Consider the following 25780-nt stretch of genomic DNA (forward strand, 5'->3'; position numbering starts at 1 on the left):
GCAGGTACAGGCCAAATTGTTGGGGAGCCTAAAGTCGCTCTTCCTGAGAAATTTGCAGGGGGTACTGATGATTTTTTCTGCTTCAAAGAGTCATGTAAATTGTACTTTTGATTGTGCCCATTTTCTTCAGGTAATGAAGATCAGAGGGTGGGTATCATCATGTCTTTGCTTAAAGGGGACGTGCAATCCTGGGCTTTTTCTCTGCCGCCCTGTTCTCTGGCCCTCCGTTCGGTGGAGGAATTTTTTAAAGCCCTGGGATTGATTTACGATGACCCAGATCGAGTTTCGTTGGCAGAATCAAAATTACGTAACCTACTACAGGGTAAACATACGGCTGAGGTTTCCTGCACAGAGTTTAGGAGGTGGGCTACTGAGTCGGGGTGGAACGACCCCACGTTACGTAGTCAGTTTTGTCAGGGGTTATCTGAAAGGTTGAAAAATGCCAGGGGGCTTTTCCTGAATACCCAGATACTTTGGAGAATGCAATGTCTTTGGCTATACGTTTGGATAGACGTATCAGAGAGAGGTGTATGGGTCCCTCTGTGCAGGGGATTCCTCCCGCCTGCGGTTTTGTTTCACCAGCTGCCCAGGTTGATATTGCTTGTTACTCTGGGGTAGGGGAGGAACCCATGCAGTTAGGTCAGATATCTGGCCATTCTGATAGTAGAGACTTTCGAAAAGTGCACAATCTATGTTTCTTTTGTGGGAAGAGGGGGTCATTTAATTTTTTCTTGTCCTTATGTTAAACCACAGGGTGAAGAGAATGGTATGGTGGAGCAGACTGGTATGCAAGCTCCCTGCAGTTCCCGTTTTCTCCTTTCAGCTATGGTGGCGCTAGAGTCTAGAAATGTGTTTGTTGATGTTTTCCTTGATTGTGGTGCTGGGGTAAATTTAATTGACTTTCTTTTTCTTCAGGGCCTGGGACTAAGTACTTGCACGTTAGAGAACGAGATTCGTGTTTTTGCAATTGATTCTTCCCCTCTTTCTCAAAGGAGCCTTACTCACATTGTTCATGGTATTCATTTAAGGGTGGGTGATTCACATGCTGAGATTATTTCTTGTTTTGTCATGAAGGATTTGCCAGCTCCAATAGTTTTGGGGTTGCCATGGTTGTCTAGACTTAACCCAATTATAGACTGGCAAGCGAGACAAATCATTGGTTGGAGCAAGTTTTGTTCGGATAATTGTCTTGTCACATCTATCGCTGAAGTGTGCATTACGGCCTTGCCTCAGTAGCTCTCAGATTTTTCAGATGTCTTTTCGGAGGGTGGGGCTCAGGAATTGCCCCCTCATCGAGACTATGATTGTCCAGTTAATCTCATTCCGGGGGCTAAGTTGCCTAAGTCTCGGCTTTACAACCTCTCTCAACCCGAGAGAGAGGTCATGCGAAAGTATGTCGCCAAGAGTTTGGCAAAGGGTCATATCAGACCATCTAAGTCTCCAGTGGCAGTAGGTTTGTTCTTCGTGAAAAAGAAAGATGGATCACTGAGACCGTGTTTGGATTTCCGGGAGTTGAACCGTATTACAGTCCGGGATCCATATCCCCTGCCTATTTTTGATCAGATTGTTGGAGCCAAGGTGTTCTCCAAGTTGGATTTGAGAGGAGCATACAATCTGATCAGGATCAAGGAGGGGGATGAGTGGAAAACGGCCTTCAATACGCACGAGGGTCTCTGAGAACCTGGTAATGCCTTTTGGGTTGAGGAATGCGCCAGCGGTATTTCAGCAATTCGTCAATGATATTTTTCATCACTTGGTGGGGAGGTTCGTAGTAGTTTACCTAGATGATATCTTAATTTATTCTCCTGATCTGAAGACCCATCAGGATCATGTGAGACAGGTTTTGACGATCCTTCGGAAGAATAAGTTATATGCTAAACTGGAGAAATGTTTGTTTGCGGTGCAAGAGCTTCTGTTCTTGGGATACATGCTTTCTGATTCCGGTTTTCGTATGGACCCCAAAAAGGTCCGGGCGGTTCTGGAGTGGGACCGACTGGAGAATCAGAAAGCTTTGATGCGGTTCTTGGGGTTTACAAATTATTATAGAAAATTTATTTAGAATTATTCCACCCTAGTCAAACCTCTTACTGATATGACCAAGAAGGGCGCTGATGTCTCTGTCTGGTCGGATGAGGCATTGCAGGCCTTTTCGGCTATTAAGGAGCGTTTTGCGTCTGCTCCCATTCTGGTGCAGCCGGATGTATCTCAGCCATTCGTGGTGGAGGTTGATGCATCAGAGGTGGGGGTTAAGGCATTGCTTTAGCAAGGTTCTTCTCCTGGCAAGTGGGTCCCGTGTGCCTTCTTCTCCAGGAAGCTCTCGGTCGCCGAGAGGAATTATGATGTTGGAGATAGGGAGTTGTTGGCTATCAAGTTGGCCTTTGAGGAATGGCGTCACTGGTTAGAGGGGGCGTCTCACCCCGTTACGGTGTATACAGACAATAAGAATTTGTCTTACCTGCAATCTGCCAAGCGTCTGAACCCTAGACAGGCCAGATGGTCATTGTTTTTTGCCAGGTTCAATTTCGTGGTTACCTTTCGCCCTGGGGTTAAGAATGTCAAGGCAGATGACTTGTCTCGCAGCTTTCCTGGAGGAGGTGATTCAGAAGATCCAGCGCCGATTTTGGCGGATGGTGTGGTGGTCTCCGCTCTGTACCCTGAATTGGAGATGGAGGTATTGGGAGCTCAGGAGGGGGCTCCTGGTTCATGTCCCCCAGGGAGGTTGTTTGTTCCTGAGGGCCTACGATACAAGGTGTTCAAGGAACATCACGATACTGTTCTCGCTGGACATCCTGGTGGTAAGTCCACCTGTGATCTGGTGTCCCGGAGGTTCTGGTGGCCAGGGTTACGTAAGAGTATTGAGAATTACGTGACAGCTTGTGAAACCTGCGCTCGGTCAAAGGTTGCTCATACTTGACCGCCTGGTTCACTTCTTCCATTGTCTATTCCATCTCGACCTTGGACGCATTTTTCCATGGACTTTATTATGGACCTGCTGAGTTCCTCCGGGAGAACAGTGATTTTGGTGGTAGTCGACCGTTTCAGTAAAATGGCTCACTTTATACCACTAACGAGTCTGCCTAACGCTAAGACTCTTGTGCAGATCTTTGTGGATAATATTGTGAAATTGCACGGTATTCCTTCGGATGTGGTCTCTGATAGGGGCACGCAGTTTGTCTCCATGTTTTGTAGGGCGTTCTGCTCTCGGCTTGGCATTCAACTTTCTTTCTCGTCGGCTTTTCATCCACAGTCGAATGGTCAGATGGAGCGTACCAATCAAAACCTGGAGACCTACTTGAAGTGCTTTGTGGCTGAGAATCAGGAGGACTGGTCCTCATTCTTGTCCTTAGCAGAATTTGCATTGAATAACCATAGGAAGGAGTCCACGGGTAAGTCGCCATTTTTTGGTGCATATGGTTTCCATCCTCAGTTTGGTACCTTTTCTGGGTCTGGTTCCTCCGGGATGCCAGAGGAGGAGAGATTCTCTTCTGCCTTGTCCTCTATCTGGCGGAGGATTGAAGGGAATTTGGAGAGGATAGGTGAGAGGTATAAATGAATGGCTGACAGGAGACGTGTGACTGGTCCGGACCTGTGTGTGGGTGATCTGGTGTGGTTTTCCACTAAGAATATCAAGTTGAGAGTGCCATCTTGGAAACTGGGTCCAAGATTTGTTGGTCCGTATAAGATTTCTGCAGTGATCAATTCGGTGGCGTTTCGGCTGGATCTTCCGCAGACTTGGAGGATCCATGATGTCTTTCACTGGTCTTTGCTAAAAAAATATGTTAAACCGGTGGTACCATCGCCATTTCCTCCTCCTCCTGTCGAGGGAAACTTGGAGTTTGAGATCTCCAGGATTCTCGACTTGAGAGTTCTTCGGGGCTCCCTCCAGTACCTGGTGCACTGGAGGGGATATGGTCCTGAGGAGAGGATGTGGGTTCCGGCGTCAGATGTCAACGCCAGCCGACTGGTGAGGGCCTTTCATAGGTCCCATCCGGATAAGGTTGGTCCGGGGTGTCCGGAGGTCACCCGTAGAAGGAGGGGTACTGTCATGCCCCACTCTGTCGATGTGTGGAGGTCGGCCAGGATAGCAGCACAAAGTTAGTGGTTGCTTTGGAGCCGTGCTGGATCCACCTCTCATCAGGTGCACTGGGTGGAGTCATTAGTTTAAATAGCACACTGCCCAGTGCCCTGAGCGGATTATACTGTTCATTTTGGTCTGGGAAGCTTGGAGGGAAGGTTGGCTGTCAGTTCCTGCTCTCAGAGATAAGTGTCATTTCTAATTTGGTTGTTTGTGTCATCTATTCCATCCAGGTTCTGTGCGAGCAGACTGCCCCAACTCCCCACTTCACCATCTTAGGGAGCTCAGGGTTTTGTCAGCCCAGGCTGGAGGACACAGCACACCTACCTTCAAGGTCTGCTTGTGGGCTGAGCAGTGCAGGGAAAGAGGTCAGGAATAAGCTAGGAGGTGACCCTTCCCCCGTCTCTCGTCCAGAGCCTGGTTGGTGTGTTATCTTTTGTACTGAGTGCACGTCCGTCGTGACAACCCCATAATCAGTATTTTTTGGAAGCAGGTATATTGCAGCCCTCACTCAATATTTGGTGAAAGCAGGTATATCAAACACTTAATAAGTATTTTGGGGAAGCAGGTATATCGCAGACCTCAATTAATATTAGACGAAAACAGGTATATTGAACCCCTTATTCATTATTTTGTGGAAGCAGGTATATCGTAGGTCTCAATAAATATTTGGTGGAAACAGGTCTATCGAACCCCTTAATCAGTATTTTTTGGAAGCAGGTATATCGAAGGCCTCAATCTATATTTTGTAGAAGCAGGTATATCAAACCCCTTAATCATAATTTTGTGGAAACAGGAATATTGCAGCCCTCAATCAGTATTTTGTGGAAGCAGGTAGTGTGATGGATAAACATCGGCCTGGACAGTTTGCAAACGCGATCAAATGTTCGCGAACCGCAAGTTCACGTTGGGCGAAATTCACTTTAATGGCAGGCAAACCTGAAAAACCTTCAGCTCATATTTGCAGCCACCAAATACTTAGTAGAAATGTCTAAATAATCCCACAACATGGACAGTGACATACTAGAGTGGGATCAATGACAAAAATTCCAACAAAAAATATGTATCTTAAATCGGGGAAAATTTTTATGCTTCTTAAAAATTAGGCATTCACTTGACATAAAAGAAATTGTGATTATGTGGCTTGAGGTACATTATGCGGTCACTGAATAACAATTTTACTGTAGCCCACTTTTTTCCCCCACTTTTATGTGTTCCAATGTTGTTTGTCCCTATCTGTAGCTGAGGTAATGCAGCTAAACCGCAAAACAAATGCTACACTACCCAAATGCACTACATAGAAAGTATATAATTGGTATATAACACACCAGTAGAAATTATTTGTTCCAATTTCGTTTGTCACTGTCTATAGCTGAGGAAATGCCGCTAAACCGCAAAAGAATGCTGCACTACCCAAATGCACTATATAGAAAGTATATCATTGGTATATAACACCCCTGCTTCAATCTGTTTTTTGGGAGGGCAACTGTTCTATCACACCAGTAGAAATTATTTGTTCCAATGTCGTTTGTCACTATTAGAGTTGAGCGGACACCTGGATGTTCGGGTTCGACGGGTTCGGCCGAACTTCGGAAAAAAGTTCGGGACCTGAACCCCAACTCAAACCCTATTGAAGTCAATGGGGACCCGAACTTTTGAGCACTAAAATGGCTGTAAAAATGTCATGGAAAGGGCTAGAGGGCTGCAAATGTTGTCAAAATGTGGTTAAGAGCATGGCATGTGCTCTGCAATCAAATGTGGATAGGGAAATGACTTAAAATAACATAAAATAGGGAAAAGCTATTGAGACGCATTATTGTAATGCAAATTTGGAACAACTTGTTTAAGTTTAAGCATTGAATCAAAGAAGGTGGCACGCATCAATTAAAAAAGCATTTCAGAAATTTTATTCCCCGTCACCTATGCAGAGCAGAGGTTTATTCACGTCTAAAATTGTGTAATGTCAAACCAAGAATATAACAGAAAAATTGCAGAAATGTATTAACCTGTCTACTTGGTAGAGCAGAGGTCTATGACAGAATAAAATTGTTTATTGTCACCCTAAAATGTAAAATAAAGATTATTGAAATATATTAGGCTGTCAACTTGGTTAAAGGAGGGGTATATTACACCCAAAAAATGTGTGAATTTCACCCAAAAATGTAAATGACAATATTTTTTTTTTTACCGGCCTACTACTAGGTATAGCAGTGGTAATTTCACCCCATGTGTGAATTTCACCCGAAAATGTAACTGACAAAGTAGTAAAATATAAAATAAAATACGTACAAATAAATTTTTTTATTTTTATTTATGAGGTGGAGTTCCATATGGAGTAGGAGTTTGAGGAGGTGGTGGACGTAGCGGTGTAGGTAGAAGCGGCGGTGGAGGAGGACGAGGTAGCCAACACAGGTTTTTGTTTTAAATATATATTTTTTTAAATTAGGGTACACTCTAAAAGAGTGTGAAATATCCAAAATACAAGAACGAGCAATTGCGCTGCAGTATAACAATGGCTGGTTAGTGCCGGTATACATGTTGATTCTGCACAAGGTACGGACAAGTCCTGAAGGATCCATGCCTGGTTCATTTTAATGAACATGAGCTTGTCCACATTGGCTGTTGACAGGCGGCTACGCTTGTCTGTGATGACGCCCCCTTCTGTGCTAAACACACGTTCACATAATACACTGGCTGCAGGGCAGGCCAGCACCTCCAAGGCGTAAAGGGCAAGCTCAGGACATGTGCCCAATTTGGAGACCCAGAAGTTGAAGGGGGCAGACCCATCATTCAGTACGTGTAGGCGTGTGCTCACATACTGCTCCACCATGTTGGTGAAATGCTGCCTCCTGTTAAGACGTTCCATATCAGCTGGTGGTGCTGGTTGTTGTGGCATGCTGACAAAGCTTTTCCACATTTCGGCCATCTGAGGTGCTGGCGGAGCCCCAGCTTAGTTGGCGACCTCTTCTTTATCCTCTGCCTTTGCCTTGTGCTTCCACTGTGCCCCCGCTGTCAGGTGGGAATGCCACCAGCAACGCATCTACCAGCGTGCGCTTGTACTCGCGCATCTTTCCATCACACTTCAGTGAGGGAATTAAGGATGGTACATTGTCCTTGTAACGGGGTTCCATCAGCGTGGCCATTCAGTATTCAGCACAAGTTAGAATGTGGGCAAATCAGCGGTCTTTGCGGAGACACTGCAGCATGTAATCGCTCATGTGTGCCAGGCTGCCCAGATGCAATGAAAAGCTGTCCTCTGTGGGAGGTGTATCATCTGTGTCCTCTGTATCCCCCCAGCCACGCACCAGTGATGGCCATGAGCTGGTCTGGGTGCCACCCTGCTGTGAACATGGTTCCTCCATCTCCTCCTCGTCATCCTCCAGAACTGTGCCCTGGCTGGACAATTGTTTACCTTGGGTTTTTGGGTGCAGGAACCCACCCTCAGAGCCACTTGGGAATGACTGGCCAGAAACCCTACGAAATGATCTCTCTTCCTCCTCCTCCTGTGCCACATCCTCTTCCATCATTGCCAGGAGCGTTTTTTCAAGGAGGCATAGAAGTGGGATAGTAACGCTGAGAATGGCGTTATCGGCACTGGCCATGTTCGTGGAGTACTCGAAACAGTGCAACCAGGAACACAGGTCTAGCATGGAGGCCCAGTCATTGGTGGTGAAGGGGTGCTGTTCCGCCGAGTGACTCAACCGTGCGTGCTGCAGTTGAAACTCGACTATCGCCTGCTGCTGCTCTCACAGTCTGGCCAGCATGTGCAAGGTGGATTACCAACTTGTGGACACGTCTTATATGAGGCAGTGAGTGGGAAGGCCGAAGTTACGCTGCAGCGCTGATAGGAGAGCAGCAGCAGGGTGAGAATGACGAAAGTGCGCACAGATGGCCTGCACTTTATGCAGCAGCTCTGACATGTCGGGGTAATTTTTAAGGAATCTCTGCACCACCAAATTCAGCACATGCGCCAGGCAAGGGATGTGCGTCAAACCGGCTAGTCCCAGAGCTGCTACGAGATTTCGCCCATTATCGCACACCACCAGGCCGGGCTTGAGGCCGACTGGCACAAACCACTCATAGGTCTGTTGTTCAAGGCCCGTCCATAGCTCCTGCGCGGTGTGGGGTTTTTCCCCCAAACAGATAAGTTTTAAAACTGCCTGCTGTTGTTTACCCCTGGCTGTGCTGAAGTTGGTGGTAAAGGTGTTACGCTGACCGGATGAGGAGCTGGTAGAGGATGAGGAAGCAGAGTAGGAGGAGGAAGCAACAGGAGGTGAACTGAAGCGCCCTGCAATCCTTGGTGGTGGAAGGACATGCGCCAAACTGCTATCCACCTCAGGCCCAGCCACCACTGCATTTACCTAGTGTGCTGTTATGGAGATATAAGTAGATGGTCCTCCCATGTACTCATCCTGAAAATCAAGTGGTTGGGCATCGGTGCACTCAATCTCTTCCACTTCTGGGGCAGGGCTAGGTGGATGGCCCTGGGAAACCCTGTTAACAGAGTCATCAAAAGGCAGAAGTGACTGCTGCATGACTTGGGGCTCAGACTGCTTGGCTGATTTGCACAGGGGGTGAGGTGAAAGACTGATAGACATTGGCTGCAGGTGCCAACTGTGGTCTTTCAGCAGGAGACTGGGTGGGAGACAATGTGAAGGTTCTGGATCCACTGTCAGCAACCCAATCTACTATCGCCTGCACTTGTTCTGGCCTTACCATTCGTAGAGTCGCATTAGGCCTGACCAAATACCGTTGCAGGTTCTTTCGCCTACTCGCACCTGAGGAAGGGGTTTCACTTGTGCGTGTAGCTGGCACAGATCGACCCCGTCCTCTCCCTGCAACAGGAGCTCCATCAGCAGCACCACGACCTGGGCCACGTCCCTTATTTGACACTCTCCTCATATTTTTAGAATTTAGGATCTTGCCCTAAATGGGTGTTTAATTAATAGTAGAATAGAACAACAGTATGTAAAGAGTGTATCTCACATGCCCTGAACCAGACTAGGCCTCAATTAAAGATTTCTTTGCTCAAAATGGCTGTATTTCAAATATACTGAATAAAACGCCTGTATGTAAAGGGTGTATCTCACATGGCCTGACCAACTGTATGCCTCAATTAAAGATTTCTTTGCCTAAAATGGCTGTATTTCAAATGTCTGAATCAAACCCCTATATGTAAAGGGTGTATCTCCCACAGCCTGAACCACTGTAGGCCTGAATTAAATATTGGTGCACCAAATGGCGGTATTTCAAATCTCTGAATCTCAGTAGCCCAAGGGACTCCCTTCATCTACACTCTAAACCATGTACTTTTACCTATCTGTTCCTGCGTACATCTAGACCCGTACACAACCAGGAAACCGTCCTATACAGCTGTATATACCCCCAACAGGGTCTGTGTCAGCTTTTTAATTTATTTTTTAGATCTATAATCCATTTTACCTATATCCTTTAGCCATTGTTTAATCTATTTTCTATTTGTCACTTTTATCCTCTATTTTATCATTTGTGTAAACAATCATCCAGCCAAAACACTGAACCAATCTATTACTTATGGATATATATTACATTTATGCTTATGTTTATGTTTATGGTTTTGTCTTCATCCATTGATCCATCCACGCATCCAAATAATTTTCTATATATACAGATATAAATGCGTGTATGTGTGCTTGTACGCACTTACGTACACACACAGTTTCAACTATTGTCCAACTATTAATATTAATATGAATTTTTGATTATTTATACTTTTACATTATTTACACCTTTGATTCATTTACTACAGACCGCTGTAACAACCATATGTTTTTTCAGACTTGATAAAGGGGTTCTGAGTACCCCAAAATGTGTCGTCTTTTCAAAATAAAAAATCTCGTATCCAAGCTCGGGTTGTGATTTGCGCCTTAAGTCCATTGGCTCGCCGCACGTATCCAGTGCAGACGAGACCTTTTGTAGGGTGTATCTCACAATGACAAAAGGCTGCCAAATAAACTTTTTTCACACAAATGGGTGTTTGTTTAATAACTCAATATGGCAGCAGTATATAACCCAGGAATTTCAAACGTGCTTGTGCTGCAAGGCCTGAAATATTATGTATTTTGACCCAAAAAGGGTGTTTCATTAATTAAAGAATATAAGCCCTGTATATACAGGGTGTATCTCACATGGCCTGACACACAGTAGGCCTGAATAAAAGATTGGTGCACCAAATGGCAGTATTTTAAATCTCTGAATCTAACCAAATGTATTAAGGGTGTATCTCACAATGTTGCCAAAATGAGTGTTCGTTTAACAACTGAATTTTACAGCAGTATATAAGCCTGTCATTTCACACGTGCTGATGCTGCAAGGCCTCAAAATAGTGTTTTTTGGCAAAAAAGTTAGTTTTTAAAACCCCAGAAAATGATGGGTGTATTTGTAGCTTAAATTGCACACTGACTAATCCAGATGTTGTATATTGCCAAAAAAGTGTTTTTTTGGAAACATAATATGAAAGCTGTATATATTAAGGATAAGGAACGGAGTAAAAACAGAGTGACCCTGTGTAGGTGGTGTCGGCTCTGTAGCGAGTGGCCAGGCTGGGCTGGGTGGGATGAGATGTATTGGGCTACTGTGAGCAGTAGCTGAGGGAATGGATGTATAGTATGTTATAGTTAATTGTAAAACATCATAAAAGTCATAAACTCACAGGGTATGCCTGTTTGTAGATAGAACACTCCTGGCTACTTTGTAGCGGTATCAAATGTTTGCCAGAGGCTCGTCCCGGTGGGTTCATTTAGCAGACACAATATAGTGAACAATGTTGTGATCTATAAGTGATAGGTTCTAGCCGGTGGTGGATGAAAAAATTGACAGAATACATAGACCACGTGTGGTACAAAAATTGGAATAATGATAACAGGCCAGGATCGGGTGGCGTCCCGCCTGATTTCGATATACTGGCCTCTGTTACCTTACTTAATGTCTGCGCTGTATCTTGCTTGTCACCGGTCTCCTTTCTCTTTGCAAAGTCTGCGGTCGATACTTAAATGGATGTACACGTGTGTTCTGCTGGGTCGGGCGGGCCTTTCTTTGGATGGCATCCCACGTGTGTGGCACTGGATGCGCGCAGGTATTGTGTGGACTTCTGGCGTTCACGATTGGGTGAGTGCTCCTGGGAGATCCTTCTTTGTTGGAAGCTCTTCCAAAGCAATGTTAAATGTTTGTCTATGTGCAGAATTACCAAACGCGTTTCGAAGTCTTAAGCTGACTGACATCAGTGGTAATCTGTCCAGATCTCCCGGGATTTTTTACAGTGGCACCCGACAACTTCCAAGATCCAAGGTGGATTTTGCTCAAAGTGTATTTTTTTATTTTTTATTTTGTTTTTTCTAAAAATGTTGTGATGGATTACATGGTATAGTGTGAGTGTCGAGGTGAGCTTGTAATATCACTTTGATTCAGAGAGCCTTGGTATTGTGTTTTTTTGGGTGCTCGCTACAGAGCCGACACCACCTACACAGGGTCATTTTGTTTTTACTCCGTTCCTAATCCTTAATACCTAAACCATACAATATTGTGTGATTTTGTGTTCTTATTGCTCACCCTGCACTAACCCCCACCTGGTGCATGTACCATTGTTTTACTATCTTCAGCATTTAATAAATTCCTGATTTTTTCTTTTATTTACAAAGTTGTTTTACATAAATACAAGACTTCTGAGCATAGACAAAGACAAACAGTCAGATTTCCTTCAAAGCTGGGTACATCATGGCTGAATACATCACTGTTGAATACAGTATGGCTGGAGATACAATGCTGAGTACATATGCGGCTGCAGGCAGACTAACATACATGCAGTGCTAACACAAGTCAAAAGGCGACGGCTGTTTCGCACTTAAGTGCTTCTTCAGGCCAAACAATATAGTGGCATCACCACGCCAGCTTTTTGAATGCCGGCGCTCGTCCCACACACGTGACGTCACCGGCGGCGCTGACGTATAGCGCCTGCTGATGACGACACCACGAGCTCGGCACTCATTTAGTGTTACAAAACAAAATAATTTAAAAAGCAAATCCTGTGGTAGGGCATACTATTTATCACAGAAACACACTCATGTTGATTTTTTCATTTAGTCCTAGAGCGCCCATTGCACATGAGTGCAGAATCCACCTACTTTCTCTTCTCAGGAGCTCTGTGTCTGTTTCCCCCTTGTGGTAAATGCGGTACGGTTTCAATGCCTGCAAACTTTAACACATCACTGTTTCCTCCATGTTCAATATTGACATGGTCAATGAAGCGTGGACACCCATTTCCTGTAGTTATTGAATTTATATGTTCACAAATTCTTTCATAAAGGCACCTGATGGTCTTCCCTATATAAAATCTAAATACACAATATTAAACAAACTACTTAGGTTCAGTTTTCTTGTGGCCTTAAAAAGATCTATCTCAAAGACGACCGGGTCAAACTGTTTCACCAGGCTTTAATTGAGTCCTCGGTTAAGGACCCTCTCACAGTCCGGTGGTAACTCGGAGACGGTCAAGTTGACTACTAGATTATGTATAACACAACTCTCGTCCTCTTCAATTATCGTCTCCAAGAGACTTGTTTTCTTTTGTAACTTTGCTTCATTCTTGGCTTTCCCTTTGCTTCTGCCCCTCCTGACGTTCCTTCTAAAGGGGATTTCTCTTGGCCGATCCCGGCAATATTAGATGTTCCATGGGTTACTGGATCGTCTGAGATACTGAAGTCAGAGTCCGTGGTCCAATAGTCGCTCCTTTTTTGGCGTTGCTGTTGGCATCTTTTTAGTTGTTTTTTGTGGCTTCAATCATAAACTCTGCTTGAATCATAACCTTGCTTGTCCCTTAGGAACTTGTCCCTTTTCTTTTTTTTTTTGCCTTGGATTATTATGAGTTTTTTATCCAATCGTTTATTAAATGTTTGAAACTGGTTATCTATAAGGCGGGTTTGTAGTTCCGTCTTTGCTCTCATCAATTCATCTTTGATTTCTATACATTCCTTTTCCTTTCTCTTTAGTACTGTCTCTAGTATCTTTAATGAGAACTCTAAATGTAGGTGTTGCCATTCACTCACAAACTGTGTATCCTCTTGGTATTGTGACACATCCTTGTAGATTTAAAGCCCTCTAGGGACTCGGTTACTTTCTTTGTAAGATTTAAGGGGAACTGACTGTCCAGTAAAGGCATACTTTTTCCGCCAATTGCGTCACCCTCATTTCTACAGCCTTAGTGCTCAATGTTTCAAGTATATCCTTGTGGTTGCACTGCATAAAGTATGCGTCCGCCCCTTCTCTGCCTTCTGTCACCCCCACGTGTGTTTCTTCTATTGTGACTTCCATATTGAGGCTTGTTACACGCGTGCTCTACTCCCATAAAAAATAGCAAAGTTCATGACCTGTGTCAGCACTGCATGTAGGTTAGTCCACCTCCAGCCGCATATGTACTCAGGGTTGTATCTCCAGTCATCATGTATTCAGCCCTGTGTATTCAGCAGTGATGTATACAGCCATGATGTATTCGGCCATGGTGTACCCAGCTTTGGAGGAAATAAAAGATTGCACCGATTGGGGAGTGCCGCCTATACATTTTTTTGTTCGTATAATAAATAAGCTTCCTATTGGGCAGAGCACCACCAGGTTGCTTGGGTATATACCCCATCTGCAACAAGTGACAAATGGCAGTATTAAAAAGGCAGAGAAAAGTGGACGCAGTGCCACTCGGACTAATTTCTCATACACAATGAGAAAACAGTCAGATGCTTTTATGTACAAACTGAACAAAAGAATAAAAGTATAACGTATGCCATATAGTCAGGTGATGGCCCATCAAGGTACCACAGCACATATAAAAGTGGTATAAACAAAACAATTATAGGAAAAAGTGTATATATTGTACTAAAGGCCAGAGGGCCACAGCAATGGGTTATTAGCTAACCCAAACACAAGCAAAACTAATCCTTAAAGGGAACCTGTCACCTGGATTTTGTGTATAGAGCTGAAAGCATGGATTGCTAGATGGCCGCTAGCACAAATGCAATACCCAGTCCCCATAGCTCTGTGCTCTTTTATTATGTAAAAAATAACGATTTGATACATATGCAAATCAACCTAAGATGAGTCCTGTCCCTGACTCATCTCAGGGACAGGACTCATCTCAGGATAATTTGCATATGTATCCATTTTTTTTTTACACAATAAAAGCACACAGAGCTATGGGGACTGGGTATTGCATTTGTGCTAGCGGTCATCTAGCAACCCATGTCCTCAGCTCTATACACAAAATCCAGGTGACAGGTTCCCTTTAAAGTTTTTTTTTCTGGTTTCTATATATTGATGACCTATCCTCAGGTCAGCAGCCAATGGCCGCAACGGTTGGGTGTTGGTTGGCTGGCATTTAAACCACATTTTGTAAATTGAACCTACTAATATAATTGACTATGTAAATCTTTCTCAAAACTCTTATTTTTTTTAATTTAGGTTTGAAAGGAGAAAAAGGTGACAGTTCTGGACAATCAGGTAAATAAAATAAAAAAAGTGTGCACATAGAGCAATAGGCACCAGGAAAATTGAGATTTGTGAATACAAGTTAGTAAATATATCTCAACTACTAGTGCTACAGAGAACTGAAATTTTGCTAGTATGTGGCTTTTATCATGTAACAGTATGAAAATGTACTCTTCTATTAATCATTAGTGATTCAAGTGAGGATCAACACATAGTAACTTGAAAAGAACTGTACTGTTCTACGGTGATGTTTACTTTTTTGCTTTAGTAATGTTTGTCTGCTCTTACAACATAAAGTAGAACTTTGTAGTGCACTGCTCATAACTAGCACTCCCAATTTCACTTACCTGCATGTTCTCCTCTAATTCCCAGAGAAGTATGAGTGTCTAATGAAAGAATTTGTTTGCACTATTGACCTGACCACAGGCAGCATAAAATTGTTTCAGATTACGGGGTTCATTTATTATCCAGAACTACGTCTATATTAGTCATATTTCTGGCACAGATTCGGTGGAACGGTTATTTGCGCCACAATCTGCAACTTTTCCCTGCTCACGCCAGGTCTAAAATAGTGAGTGTGGCACAGGCGGGGGTGGGCTGGCAGGCCTGTCTCATTCATCATTTTCTGCGCCTGTTTTAGGCGTAGAATACGGTCTAAATGTAAGCCAGCTAGGCAGCTGGCTTACATTTAGACTGTCGGTGGATGCAGCGAAGTTATGTAGAGTCCTGCGCCTCTTCATAACTTTGGCGGATCCATCGCCAGGTATAGGGGTTATTAAGACCAGCGTCTAAAACGTCGGTCTTAATACATGACCTCCTATGTCATTACAACTAAGGCCTCATGCACACAAATGTTGTTTGTTTCCGTGTCCGTTCCGTTTTTTTTTGCGGATAGGATGCGGACCCATTCATTTCAATGGGTCTGCAAAAAATGCAGACAGCACACCGTGTGCTGTCTGCATCAGTATGTCCATTCTGTAGCCCCGCAAAAAAAAAATTTACTTGTCCTATTCTTGTCCATTTTAGGCATTGTTACAATGGATCCACAAAAAAAAAAACACGGGTGGCAGATGGAGGTCATCCATTTTTTTTTCTGCGGATCTGCAATTTGCGGACCACAAAACACATACGGTCGTGTGCATGTAGCCTAAAGTTCACTCCACTGGGTGGCTCACTTATGACTTCTTCCTACCTGGTTAAGCTGGTTAAAATATTTTGTTCTATACAGAAATAGGGAGTGACCTGTCATTAAAGCCTAGTCAGAGTAAGGGCCCATGAGGACGAGCGTTGGTCACGCTGCGAGTCCGAGGCGCAGCTCCCGGCCTGAACTCCCAGAACTGACAGGGTCACATAGCATTATATTGATTTATGATGCTATGTTACCCTTACAGTTCTGGTATGTATTGGATAACACTGGCATAATGCTGTCAGTTATATACAATACATTCCATAACTGTAAGGGTTACATAGCATCATAAATCAATATAATGCTATGTGACCCCCGGCAGCGCTGGGAGTTCAGGATGAGAGCTGCGCTGCGGATTCGCAGCGTGACCAACGCGCGTCTGCAAAGGCCCTAAGACATTGTTCATTGTAGCCGGGAAGCTTTCAAATGTTCTGCAGGGTTAGGACAAAGGATTGGAAGAGGAAGTGATTACCTAGGGTGCCAGAGAGGGTTGCACACACATATATATATATATATATATATATATTTGTGGTCAGGGCGACGGTCCCTGGATGAAGGAGCTAGCGCCGACCTCTGGCTGGTGAATGCCGGAAGCCTGTAACGAGGATAGGCCTAAAAGAGGGCCTATCCTTAAGGAACAGCTATAAAAAGGGGAAGGGAGGGAGGGGTACCTGGCTGCACGTCCCGTCCCTGGTAAACCGAGGAATATATAGCAAAGGGGCGGGGCCTATGCCCCTCCCACAAATTTAGGCTGCACGGCAGCCTTATCTACTTGTGGTCAGGGCGACGGTCCCTGGATGAAGGAGCTAGCGCCGACCTCTGGCTGGTGAATGGCGGAAGCCTGTAACGAGGATAGGCCTAAAAGGGGCCAAAAAGGAGACACAATCGTACAGATACTTTATTGTACCGTTACAGGGCAAGAGAACAGAAAGCATTACGGATTTCTGATTGGGGATTCGGAACGTACCTAGCAAAACATGACGACCTCCAGCGCCCCATGCACCTGATGACATGAGGAGGTATCTGGTGCCTTGATGCCGCAGAGGCCGCCCCAATACGAAAGGAGTGTCCCGAGATGCCCTTCGGGTCTTGACCTAACCCCGCCACTAATGAACGCACATGTGACATGAACTGGGGCATGGACAATGGCCCTCCTTTGAAGGGGAGTAGGGGACTATATGCTGCTGCTGCCTGCAGGGCCACGGACAACTGACGCAGCACCTTGACCGGGCACCAGGCGTTAAGCGAGGGGTAGAAAGGAACCAGGGTTGGAGGCCCTGTCTGAGCGTTCTTGGTAGATGGAATGCTCAGCACAAACAGGTCCTGATGCCAGGTCAAGTGCTGCTTCTGGAGATGACGGCTGTTGCGAACAGAGGTGGTGAATTCCCCTGGCCGAAGGAACCCGTAAAACCCTAGGTAAAGGGCGGCTTTAATGATAGTGCTAATCAAGGGCCCAAAAGGATCACCATCCAGCGCCAAGGACAATTGCCTAAATAAGGAGCCGGACATGGGTTGCCGGACCACCGGCCTGCTTGCACCGGCTTTCTCAATGCCCCGGAGCGTGGCCTTGATGGCGTGTGATGTAAAGAATGAAATCCGGGCCGGATTGTCCACGTGAACTGATGTTGCACCCCCGCTAAATACAGGCGGATGGTATTGTGAGCGAGTCCGAGGTTGGCATGGCAATGCGCGATGAAGGCCATAATGAAAGACACGTGATCCACGTCGCCCTGTGGATGACTCTCGGCAAATTTCTTAAACAGATTCCAGCCCGTACGATAGTTCCTGACTGTATTTTCAGACAGGCTCTGGTGCAACAGGTCCTTTGCTTTGCTGATCAATGATGTTAGTCCCACACCAGGTTGCTGTATGCCGGAACGTCTGCCCCCGTTGCGTCTGCGAGTGGCATGTTCTGAAAGAAGACATCAACGTTAAACCTGGACAGTGCATCAGCAGCCGTATTCTTGGAACCCTGAATGTGGGAGCACTCAATGCAAAAATTGTGTACCATGGACAACCAAACCAGCCTACGCATAAGAGCCATGATCTTAGGGGATTTGGCTCTGCCATTGCGGATGATGTCGACCAAGTCCTGACTATCGGTAATGAATAAGACCCTTGAGTTTGACCAAACGTGGCCCCATAAATGGGCTGCTGCTACCACTGGATATAACTCCAACAAGGGAGAAGAACGAAGGGCCTGCCCATCCAGCATAATCTGGGACGGCCAGGCACCGGCCAGCCAGTGGTTGCCAAATATGGCTGCAAAGCCCTTGGATGCGACCGCGTCAGAATAGACCGTGGGAGAGGACGGGTCCCGGAGGGGAATGAACAGCCTGACGCCATTCCATGAGGACATGAACGTGCTCCACATGGACAGGTCTGCCATGGCCTGTTGGTCCAACCGAACGACACTGTCCTGTTCCGGGGCCGATGGCAGGAGCAGCAAGAGCCGAGACACAAAGGTGCGCCCCTGGGGCATGACCCTCATGGCGAAGTTCAGCCGGCCCAGCAAGGATTGGAGGCTTGTCTTGGTCAGGAAGCAGGATTTGGCAGCCTCCTGGATGGCTAACCGGATCTGCTGTAACTTCTCCTCGGGGAGCCTTGCTTCCAACTTAACCGAATCCAGAATGACCCCCAGGAAGGTGATCGTTGAAGAAGGACCGACCGTCTTCCCTGTGGCGACAGTGACCTGAAGTGCCGAAAATAACTCCAGCAGGGAGGATAAACCGGAGGGCTGACGGGAGGGGTGCTCCACCAGCAGGAAATCATCCAGGTAGTGGATACACATAGGAGCCTGCCCATGTTCGACCAGGATCCAATGCAGGGCCTGGGCCAGCCGGTCAAACAGCCATGGGCTGCTTTTAGAGCCAAATGTTAGACGATTGGCAAAGTAGTACCTGCCTGCCCATTTGATGCCATAATATTGCCACAGTTGCGGGAGGATCGGGAGCAATTTAAAGGCATCGGCAATATCGGTTTTAGACAACCAGGCCCCCCTGCCTGCCTTGAGAACGAACTGAATGGCCTCATCGATAGAGGAGTATGTCATGCTGAACTCTTCTGATGGTATGAGAGAGTTAATACTAGGGATGTGCGAGGAATGAGGAGCCGAGAGATCGTAGATCAGCCTTTTTTTATTTGAGCCTTTCTTAGCCACCACTCCAATCGGGTTGACCCTCCAAACTTCAAACGGGATCAAGTCAAAAGGGCCGATGATGAAGCCTTTATCCAATTCCATGGACAATGCCACTTGCACTGCCTCAGGATCCTGTCTGGCAGAGAGGAGGTTCTCACACTCCCAACTCGACTGTGGCAGGGCCACCAATCCCGTGTGGAACCCTAGTGACAGGCCAGTGATCAAGTGTTGCACGAACTGCCGGTCGTCATGACCTTCCAGGAGCGCCTCAAGGAGATCCACGTTGACGTTGGTTAGTCATGCCTGCTTGGCAGATTTTTTGGGACAGGTGGACCTGGGATGCGCCCGAAAGCAGACCGTGCACACGTGAAGGGCCCTGCACCCACTGAACATGCAGTGACCGAAGTTGAAATTATTGCATATCTGGCTCTTGCCCAGATACACAATAGGCCTGCCAAACTTGTCCACGAGGGCCGGGCCCCTGGGGACACCCGACGTTCCCGGAAGGGCTCTGTCCGGATGGGCAGACACCTCATTGGGGCACCATTCCGTGGCATGGAAAATGGATTGGCATGTGCCACAAGTGGGGGCTCGGAGACCAGCAAAATGCCTGCAGAAAAGCTCCATGTCCAGCACAGCCCAATTAGTCATAAACTGGAACTGTGCTAGGGAGGCTGCGGCTTTAGCCGCGAAGGACCTGGTGATAATCATAGAACGCCGACCCCCCATACTTGTGACCCAAATCAGTGACCTGGTACAAATAGGCGTCCAGCTCCTCCCTCCTATTAGGCTGCGCCGAGCATATGACATCTCTGAACAAGCTGAATGCGAGAACAAATTCCGGTATGGACAGTTTGCGATTCAAACGGGCATCCTTTGACCTCATGACCACTGACACCTCCCCGCAATCAATGGTTTTGTGTTTGCTTGCATCGTGGGATGCTATGAGGATGGATGCCAGGTTAACTTCTTTGCCTGCCAGTATATCCCTCCTAATATTTTCTTCCACAAAATGAGCTGGGACAATGGCTGGCGGAGTAGCAGACATACCTGGGGAACCCGCCAACGGCCATGACACTGCTGTCGCGGGCTCCACTGACTGCGAAGAGGTGGAGGCCCTGGACTCCAGCTCCATGACCCTGTGCTGAATGTCCGCTACTGAGGCAGCCAGACTCCCCATAGTGGCATTCAACTGAGCCAGTGATGACTGGATAGTAGGTGCTGCAAGCTGCTCGCTGGGTGGAGCCGGGCTAGATACCAGCAGCCTATAGAGTTCGGCTTTCCTGGCCGAAGCCGGGTGACTGATGCCCCTTCTGTTCAATTCCGCCACTAGTTTCGGAATAGTCCAGTTCCTCAGGGATCCATGACCAGCCAGACCGGAAACCACGGACCCGGAGATGGACGAGGCATCGTCGATGTCTGAGGCCTGGGACATGTTGATCCCGCTGCAATAACTCTACGCGTGTCTTGGACATCCCGATGGCCCCCCTCTTTTGCCCCTACTCGAAAGACTGCCCCTAGATTATGGCCGGCCTGACGGACCTGAATTGATACTCACCTGGCTATGGAATTTGATGAAAATGGTAACGATACCGTACTGGAGGCCCGTACCACCGACCGAGGTGGAGGCCTTGTTTATGGGAAACCGAAGGCACTGAGACCCCAAACGTGCTGCCGCATAAACAAAGAACAAGTATGAAAAACGAAATGCACTGGGAATATAACCAACCTGGTTACGTCAGGCCGCACAACCTGCCCCTAATGGTAAAATAAAAACCTGGCCTAAATGTTTAGGTGACAATGACGAGGACAGAAGAGCCAACAAAACCAGGATGACGTGCCCCCCCCCCCTCCCCCCCCGGGCGTGCTGCTAGGTCATGCATGCTGCTATGGGCGGATGTGTGCCCAGATTGGTGAAAAAGACCCCTTGGATGTACTTAGACAGGACACCATGCCGCCGGAGCAGCTGACGCGACATTGCCTGAACGCTTCAGACAGACGTGCAACAAGAGACGAGTGAGACAACCTGGATGTACCAGGTAGGACCACGTGCCACCGGGGTGGCGGACGTAACATTGCCTGAATGTTTCAAGCAGACGTGCGACAGGAGACGAATATGACAACTTGGACGTTCCAGGCAGGACCACGTGCCACCGGCGTGGCAGACATACTTTGCCTGAACGTTTCAAGCAGACGTGCAACAGGAGACGAGTATGGCAACCTGGACGTTCCAGGCAGGACCGCCTGTCACTGGAGTGACCAACATAATAATGCTTGAACGCTTCAAGCGGACGTACCACATGAGGTAAAAGACACCCTGGAGATCCAGGCAAGACACTGTGCCACGGAGTGGCAGATGTAACATTGCCTGACCGCTTCAAGCAGACGCACCACAATAAACAAAATGACAACCTGGGGTTCCAGGCAGGACTACATGCCACCGGCGTGGCGGACGCAACAATGCCTGAACGCTTCAAGCAGACGTACCACAATAGACAAGTGACAACCTGGACATTCCAGGCAGAATCATGTGTCACCGGGGTGGCCGACAGAATAGTGCCTGAACGTTTCAAGCAGACGAGCAACGAGAGAGAGAGAGAAACGGGCATGACAACCTGAACGTGCCAAGATGGACCACATACCACTGGTGCGGCGGCCATCACATATGGGACGTGTGAACGTGCCTGCGGCCAAACCCCCGTGACACATACCATACCCGTATAGAAATCAGGACGTACCACCTACTGCAAGTAAGAAATCCTTGGCATGGAGTGGAGCGTCAGATAACCGACCAGAGGCAGACACTGCAATATGATTAAGCATGACAACAAGCCGGCCCCAACCCAGCTTTTCCACAGAACGCTGGCACTGCTGTTCCCGCACGGAGAGCCCCACAACACCACTCTAGAGCAAGTAGAAATATTTAGAAGCTTGGGGTCTTCATATCTGACAATCACAGACAGGCTCAGTGAGGCCGCTGGTTAAAAGTACAGTAGAAGCAGATCTATGTGGTATATAGTTGGACAGTGGAACCGTTGTGGCGAATGTTCACGTTAATTTTTTTTTTTTTTTTTACGGCACATAACTAATACTATGCCAGCAAAAATGGCCGTGCGATGCACCAGGATGCCGCCACCCTGGCCAGGAACCTAATGTGCGCCGTGAAAGGAGCCTGTACATATGCCCTGCCGTATGAAGCAGGGTGATAACCTGTCATGCGGGGACACCTGCCGTGCTGCTGAGAGAAAAAACAGACAATGATGCAACCGGACCCCCCTGATCGCGCCTTATAGGAGATCATAGCGTGAATGTGGTAGCTCAATGCGTATAACCATGAATGACAGCGGCTCCCCCGGCTTCAGGAGGGGCCTATTGGCCCACTGTTGCAGGGGGCGGGGCCGCCGCGCGTGCCTAGCAACCGGCACTCGCGGCCGCCCCCTGAACATGTGCCTGCACGAGATTGGCCAGCGCCGCCCGACATGGATGTGAGCCGGCCAAGGCACTCCCCCAACGGAGTCGAATTTTAAAACCCACAGGGACTCTTTATAGCCACAGTAGTGATGGAAAAGTTGTTTCAAGGGGACTAACATCTGGACTGTGGCATGCCGGAGGGGAATCCATGGCAAAACTCCCATGGAAAATTACATAGCAGAGTTGGATTTTAGTCCATAAAGGGCATAAATCACCTAACAATCCTATTTTTTTTTTGAACAATGTGGTTTAAAACATCCAGTGTGTGTATACGATCAGTTATGATGTTGTATCGATCAGGTAGTGTAAGGGTTACGCCCGCTTCACAGACATTGACAGACCAAACTCCCCTTTTAATGCACCGCAAACAACCGCAAACAGTCCATTTGCCCAACCGCAAACTTCCCATTTGCACAAGGTTGGATACCAAGCTAGCCATGTCTCGTTGATGTCATTGAAGGTTTCTTCCTCCACCCAGCCACGTACAACACCAAGGGACCCCCGATTTTTCGGACGGGGAGATGGTTTAAAAAACGCTGGCTCCCTCCCCTTTGTTTGAATCCACGCCACGGTCACTGCGTCTGCACCGTGCAATTTACTGTCACACCCGATATGAGTGGTATTTTCTGTAGTACTATTCTCATCAGTTTAATCCCTGTATGGTCCCCAATCTGGGATCCATTTATGAAATTGATTTTTCGAATGGGGAGATGGTTAAAAAAACGCTGGCTCCCTCCCCATTGTTTGAATCCACGCCACGGTCACTGCGTCTGCGCCGTGCAATTTACTGTCACTCACGATATGAGTGGTATGTTCTATAGTACTATTCTCATCAGTTTAATCCCTGTTACGTCCCATATCAGGGATTGCCTTTTGTGAAAAAAATTTTAGGCCCGGTACCTTCGACTGCCTTCACAGTGACAGACCAAACTCTGATACACCAAACTGAATTTATTTTAGGAACCGGGAGATGGAAAAAGCAGCTTGGTCGGTCCTCTTACTCCCAACTTGGGGCACTGCACGTGCACGGAGCAATGTGCTGTGACACCCTATATGAGTGGTGTCTTAACTAGTCCTATTCCTATCAGTTTAATCCCTGTTACATCCCCTATCCGGGGACATGTGTCGAATTGATTGACCATTGTCGAATTAACGAACCATTACGACATCCTGAAATAATTTTGTTCTGAGCTCTGTACTTGCTTTGTATTGGAATTGATGGGGATTTTTTTTAATTGTCTGCATTATTTCTAATAAACTATTAAGAGACTTTATTATGATTTTTTTTTTATTTTATGTATTAAAAACCCATACAACTTAAAAAAAAAAATTATGTATGTTTTTTTCTATGAAAGAGGCCAGAAAAATTAGGCATGTACACATGCCTGAAAAACAATGTTATTGTTGCAGCTGCTGTTGTAGCAGCGGCCGGAAAAATTGATTTTCAAGGCAGAAAGGGGACTAAAACATTGCGGCTTGAACCCTAGTTGGTGGCGGAGAATTCATGAAAGTCATCCGGTATGCAGACATTAAATACTGCAGCGTGGGGACCATTTTGAGGCCAAGGTATGTCATCAGGCCTTTTGTTAGTCAAATGTATTCCCCACTGTCAGTCCCCTTGGGATCCATGCCTCATTCATCTTTCTTTATTTATTTTTTTTGACAGTTTTTATTTTTGTTGTTTTAAAACATACAAAAAACAATTAACCACGCAGGTACATATGCATATGACTTGCAAGTATCAGTTACACAAATATGTATGACAAGAAGAAGCATTACAGTATAACATAAGATAAAGGTACAAGAGCAGGGGGGTTTAGACAAGGGGAAGGTGGGGGGGGGAGATGAGTTGAGGAGAAGGAGGAGGGGTGGAAAGAAACATCTAATCACATCATAAGATCCGTAAAATGTAAGAGAGAGAAATACTGTGCCTAAGGGTTTCAAGGAAAAAGCCAGAATTTTTTCCAGGGGTTCCAGATATTGAGAAAAGTGGACCTCGTTCTTGATTCTCAGTGGGAAATTTCTTAAAGCCTGTAGATCTGGTCAACTTTGGCGTACCAGCTCTCGAAACTGGGGATATCTGGAGTGAGCCAAAGCTTTGGGATCAATAGTCTAGCAGCTCCAAACATAAGAGAGAAAAGAGATGATTGATATCTGTTGGTTTTGCAAATCCCTAATGTGAGTAGAACCAGTTCTGGGGAACATATAATGGTAGTTTGGCATATTTTATTAATCCTTTTGACTATTTCTATCCACCATGGTTTAATTATTTCACAAGAACACCAGATATGGAAGTAGGAGCCTCTTTCTTTCTTGCATCTCCAGCACACATCTGACGAATCTTTATTATACAGGCAAGTCTTATCTGGGGTTTTATACCACCGAGAAAGTATTTTATATCTGTTCTCTTGGGTATAAACGCACCTGGAGATCTTGTGTGGGGCAATCAACATGGAAGAGACTTCTAAGCTAGACAGAGAGCGTTGAAGGTCCTTCTCCCATAGTCCCTCTATAGCTGGTTTGAGGTTGGAGGTTGGGGATTTTAAATTTTTGTAAATCGTGGAAATAAGTTGGGGGGGGGGGATATTGGGGGCTACATAATAGTTTGTCAAACCAAGAGAGTTCACCTTTGGATGAAGTGCTTTTAAGGGAAACAAGGATCTCTTCCTTTAGAAATCTCAGTGGAATGGGATTGCACGTTTTTATCTTGAGTATCTCAAATGTTTTCTGGTCTCTAAATAAAGCTCCTTCTGGATCCACCAGGTCCCCTACGGGGGTGTCAGAGCCCCTAATGAAAGAGGAAAGCATTCTCTGAGTTCTTTAGGTGCAAGGGCTACTAAGTCCTTAATAAGTAATAGAGGGGAGGGAAGTGAAAAAGATCCCACACTAGTTAAAAACCATTTCCAAGTCTTTAGAGTAGCTCTAATCATAGAGTTGGGAACGTGACCTCCTGTCGGAAGAAGGGTCTTGCCAGACAACAAGAGGGATCTTAAAGGTGAGTCTAGAAAGGAGTTCTCCAGGGTGAGCCAGGATTTGGTAGGGGGGGGATCTAATCCAGTCAACAGTCCTGGATAAAAGGATGGATTTCATATAAATCTCGGGGTCTGGTAGGGCTATTCCCCCAGCTCTCTTTGGTTTAGAAAGCGTGGAAAAAGAAATACGAGGGGCCTTCCCCTGCCAAATAAACTTTCCAATGTGCTTATTTAGGGAGGTGAAGAATGTTTTGGGAATTTCAATTGGAAGTGTTTGCATTAGGTAAGTCAGTCTTGGCATTATTAGGGACATTAGAAGATTTTTTCTACCGAACCAGGACAGGAAGGGGAAGTTAAGTGAGTCAAGTTGGGTGGTAAAGGATTTCAATAATGGCTTATAATTCAATGCGTAGAGATCTAATAGGCGT

At 46.3% G+C, this 25780-nt stretch overlaps 1 protein-coding gene across 4 annotated transcripts in view; it reads left to right on the forward strand.

Moving 5' to 3' along the window:
• The window catches only part of LOC122923203 (pulmonary surfactant-associated protein D-like), a 170494-nt gene that overhangs the window by 61884 nt on the left and 82830 nt on the right, over nt 1-25780 (forward strand). For 2 of the 4 annotated variants that reach the window (XM_044273944.1, XM_044273941.1), the window contains exon 5: nt 14558-14596. The exons of 1 other annotated variant lie outside the window; for it this stretch is intronic. In XM_044273944.1, coding sequence (XP_044129879.1) covers nt 14558-14596 — 39 coding nt within the window. The remainder of the gene's footprint in view (nt 1-14557; nt 14597-25780) is intronic. One more of the 4 variants, XM_044273942.1, reaches the window with a different exon arrangement.

The sequence above is a fragment of the Bufo gargarizans genome, unplaced genomic scaffold (genome assembly GCF_014858855.1).
Source record: "Bufo gargarizans isolate SCDJY-AF-19 unplaced genomic scaffold, ASM1485885v1 original_scaffold_1350_pilon, whole genome shotgun sequence".
NCBI classification, from domain to species: domain Eukaryota; kingdom Metazoa; phylum Chordata; class Amphibia; order Anura; family Bufonidae; genus Bufo; species Bufo gargarizans.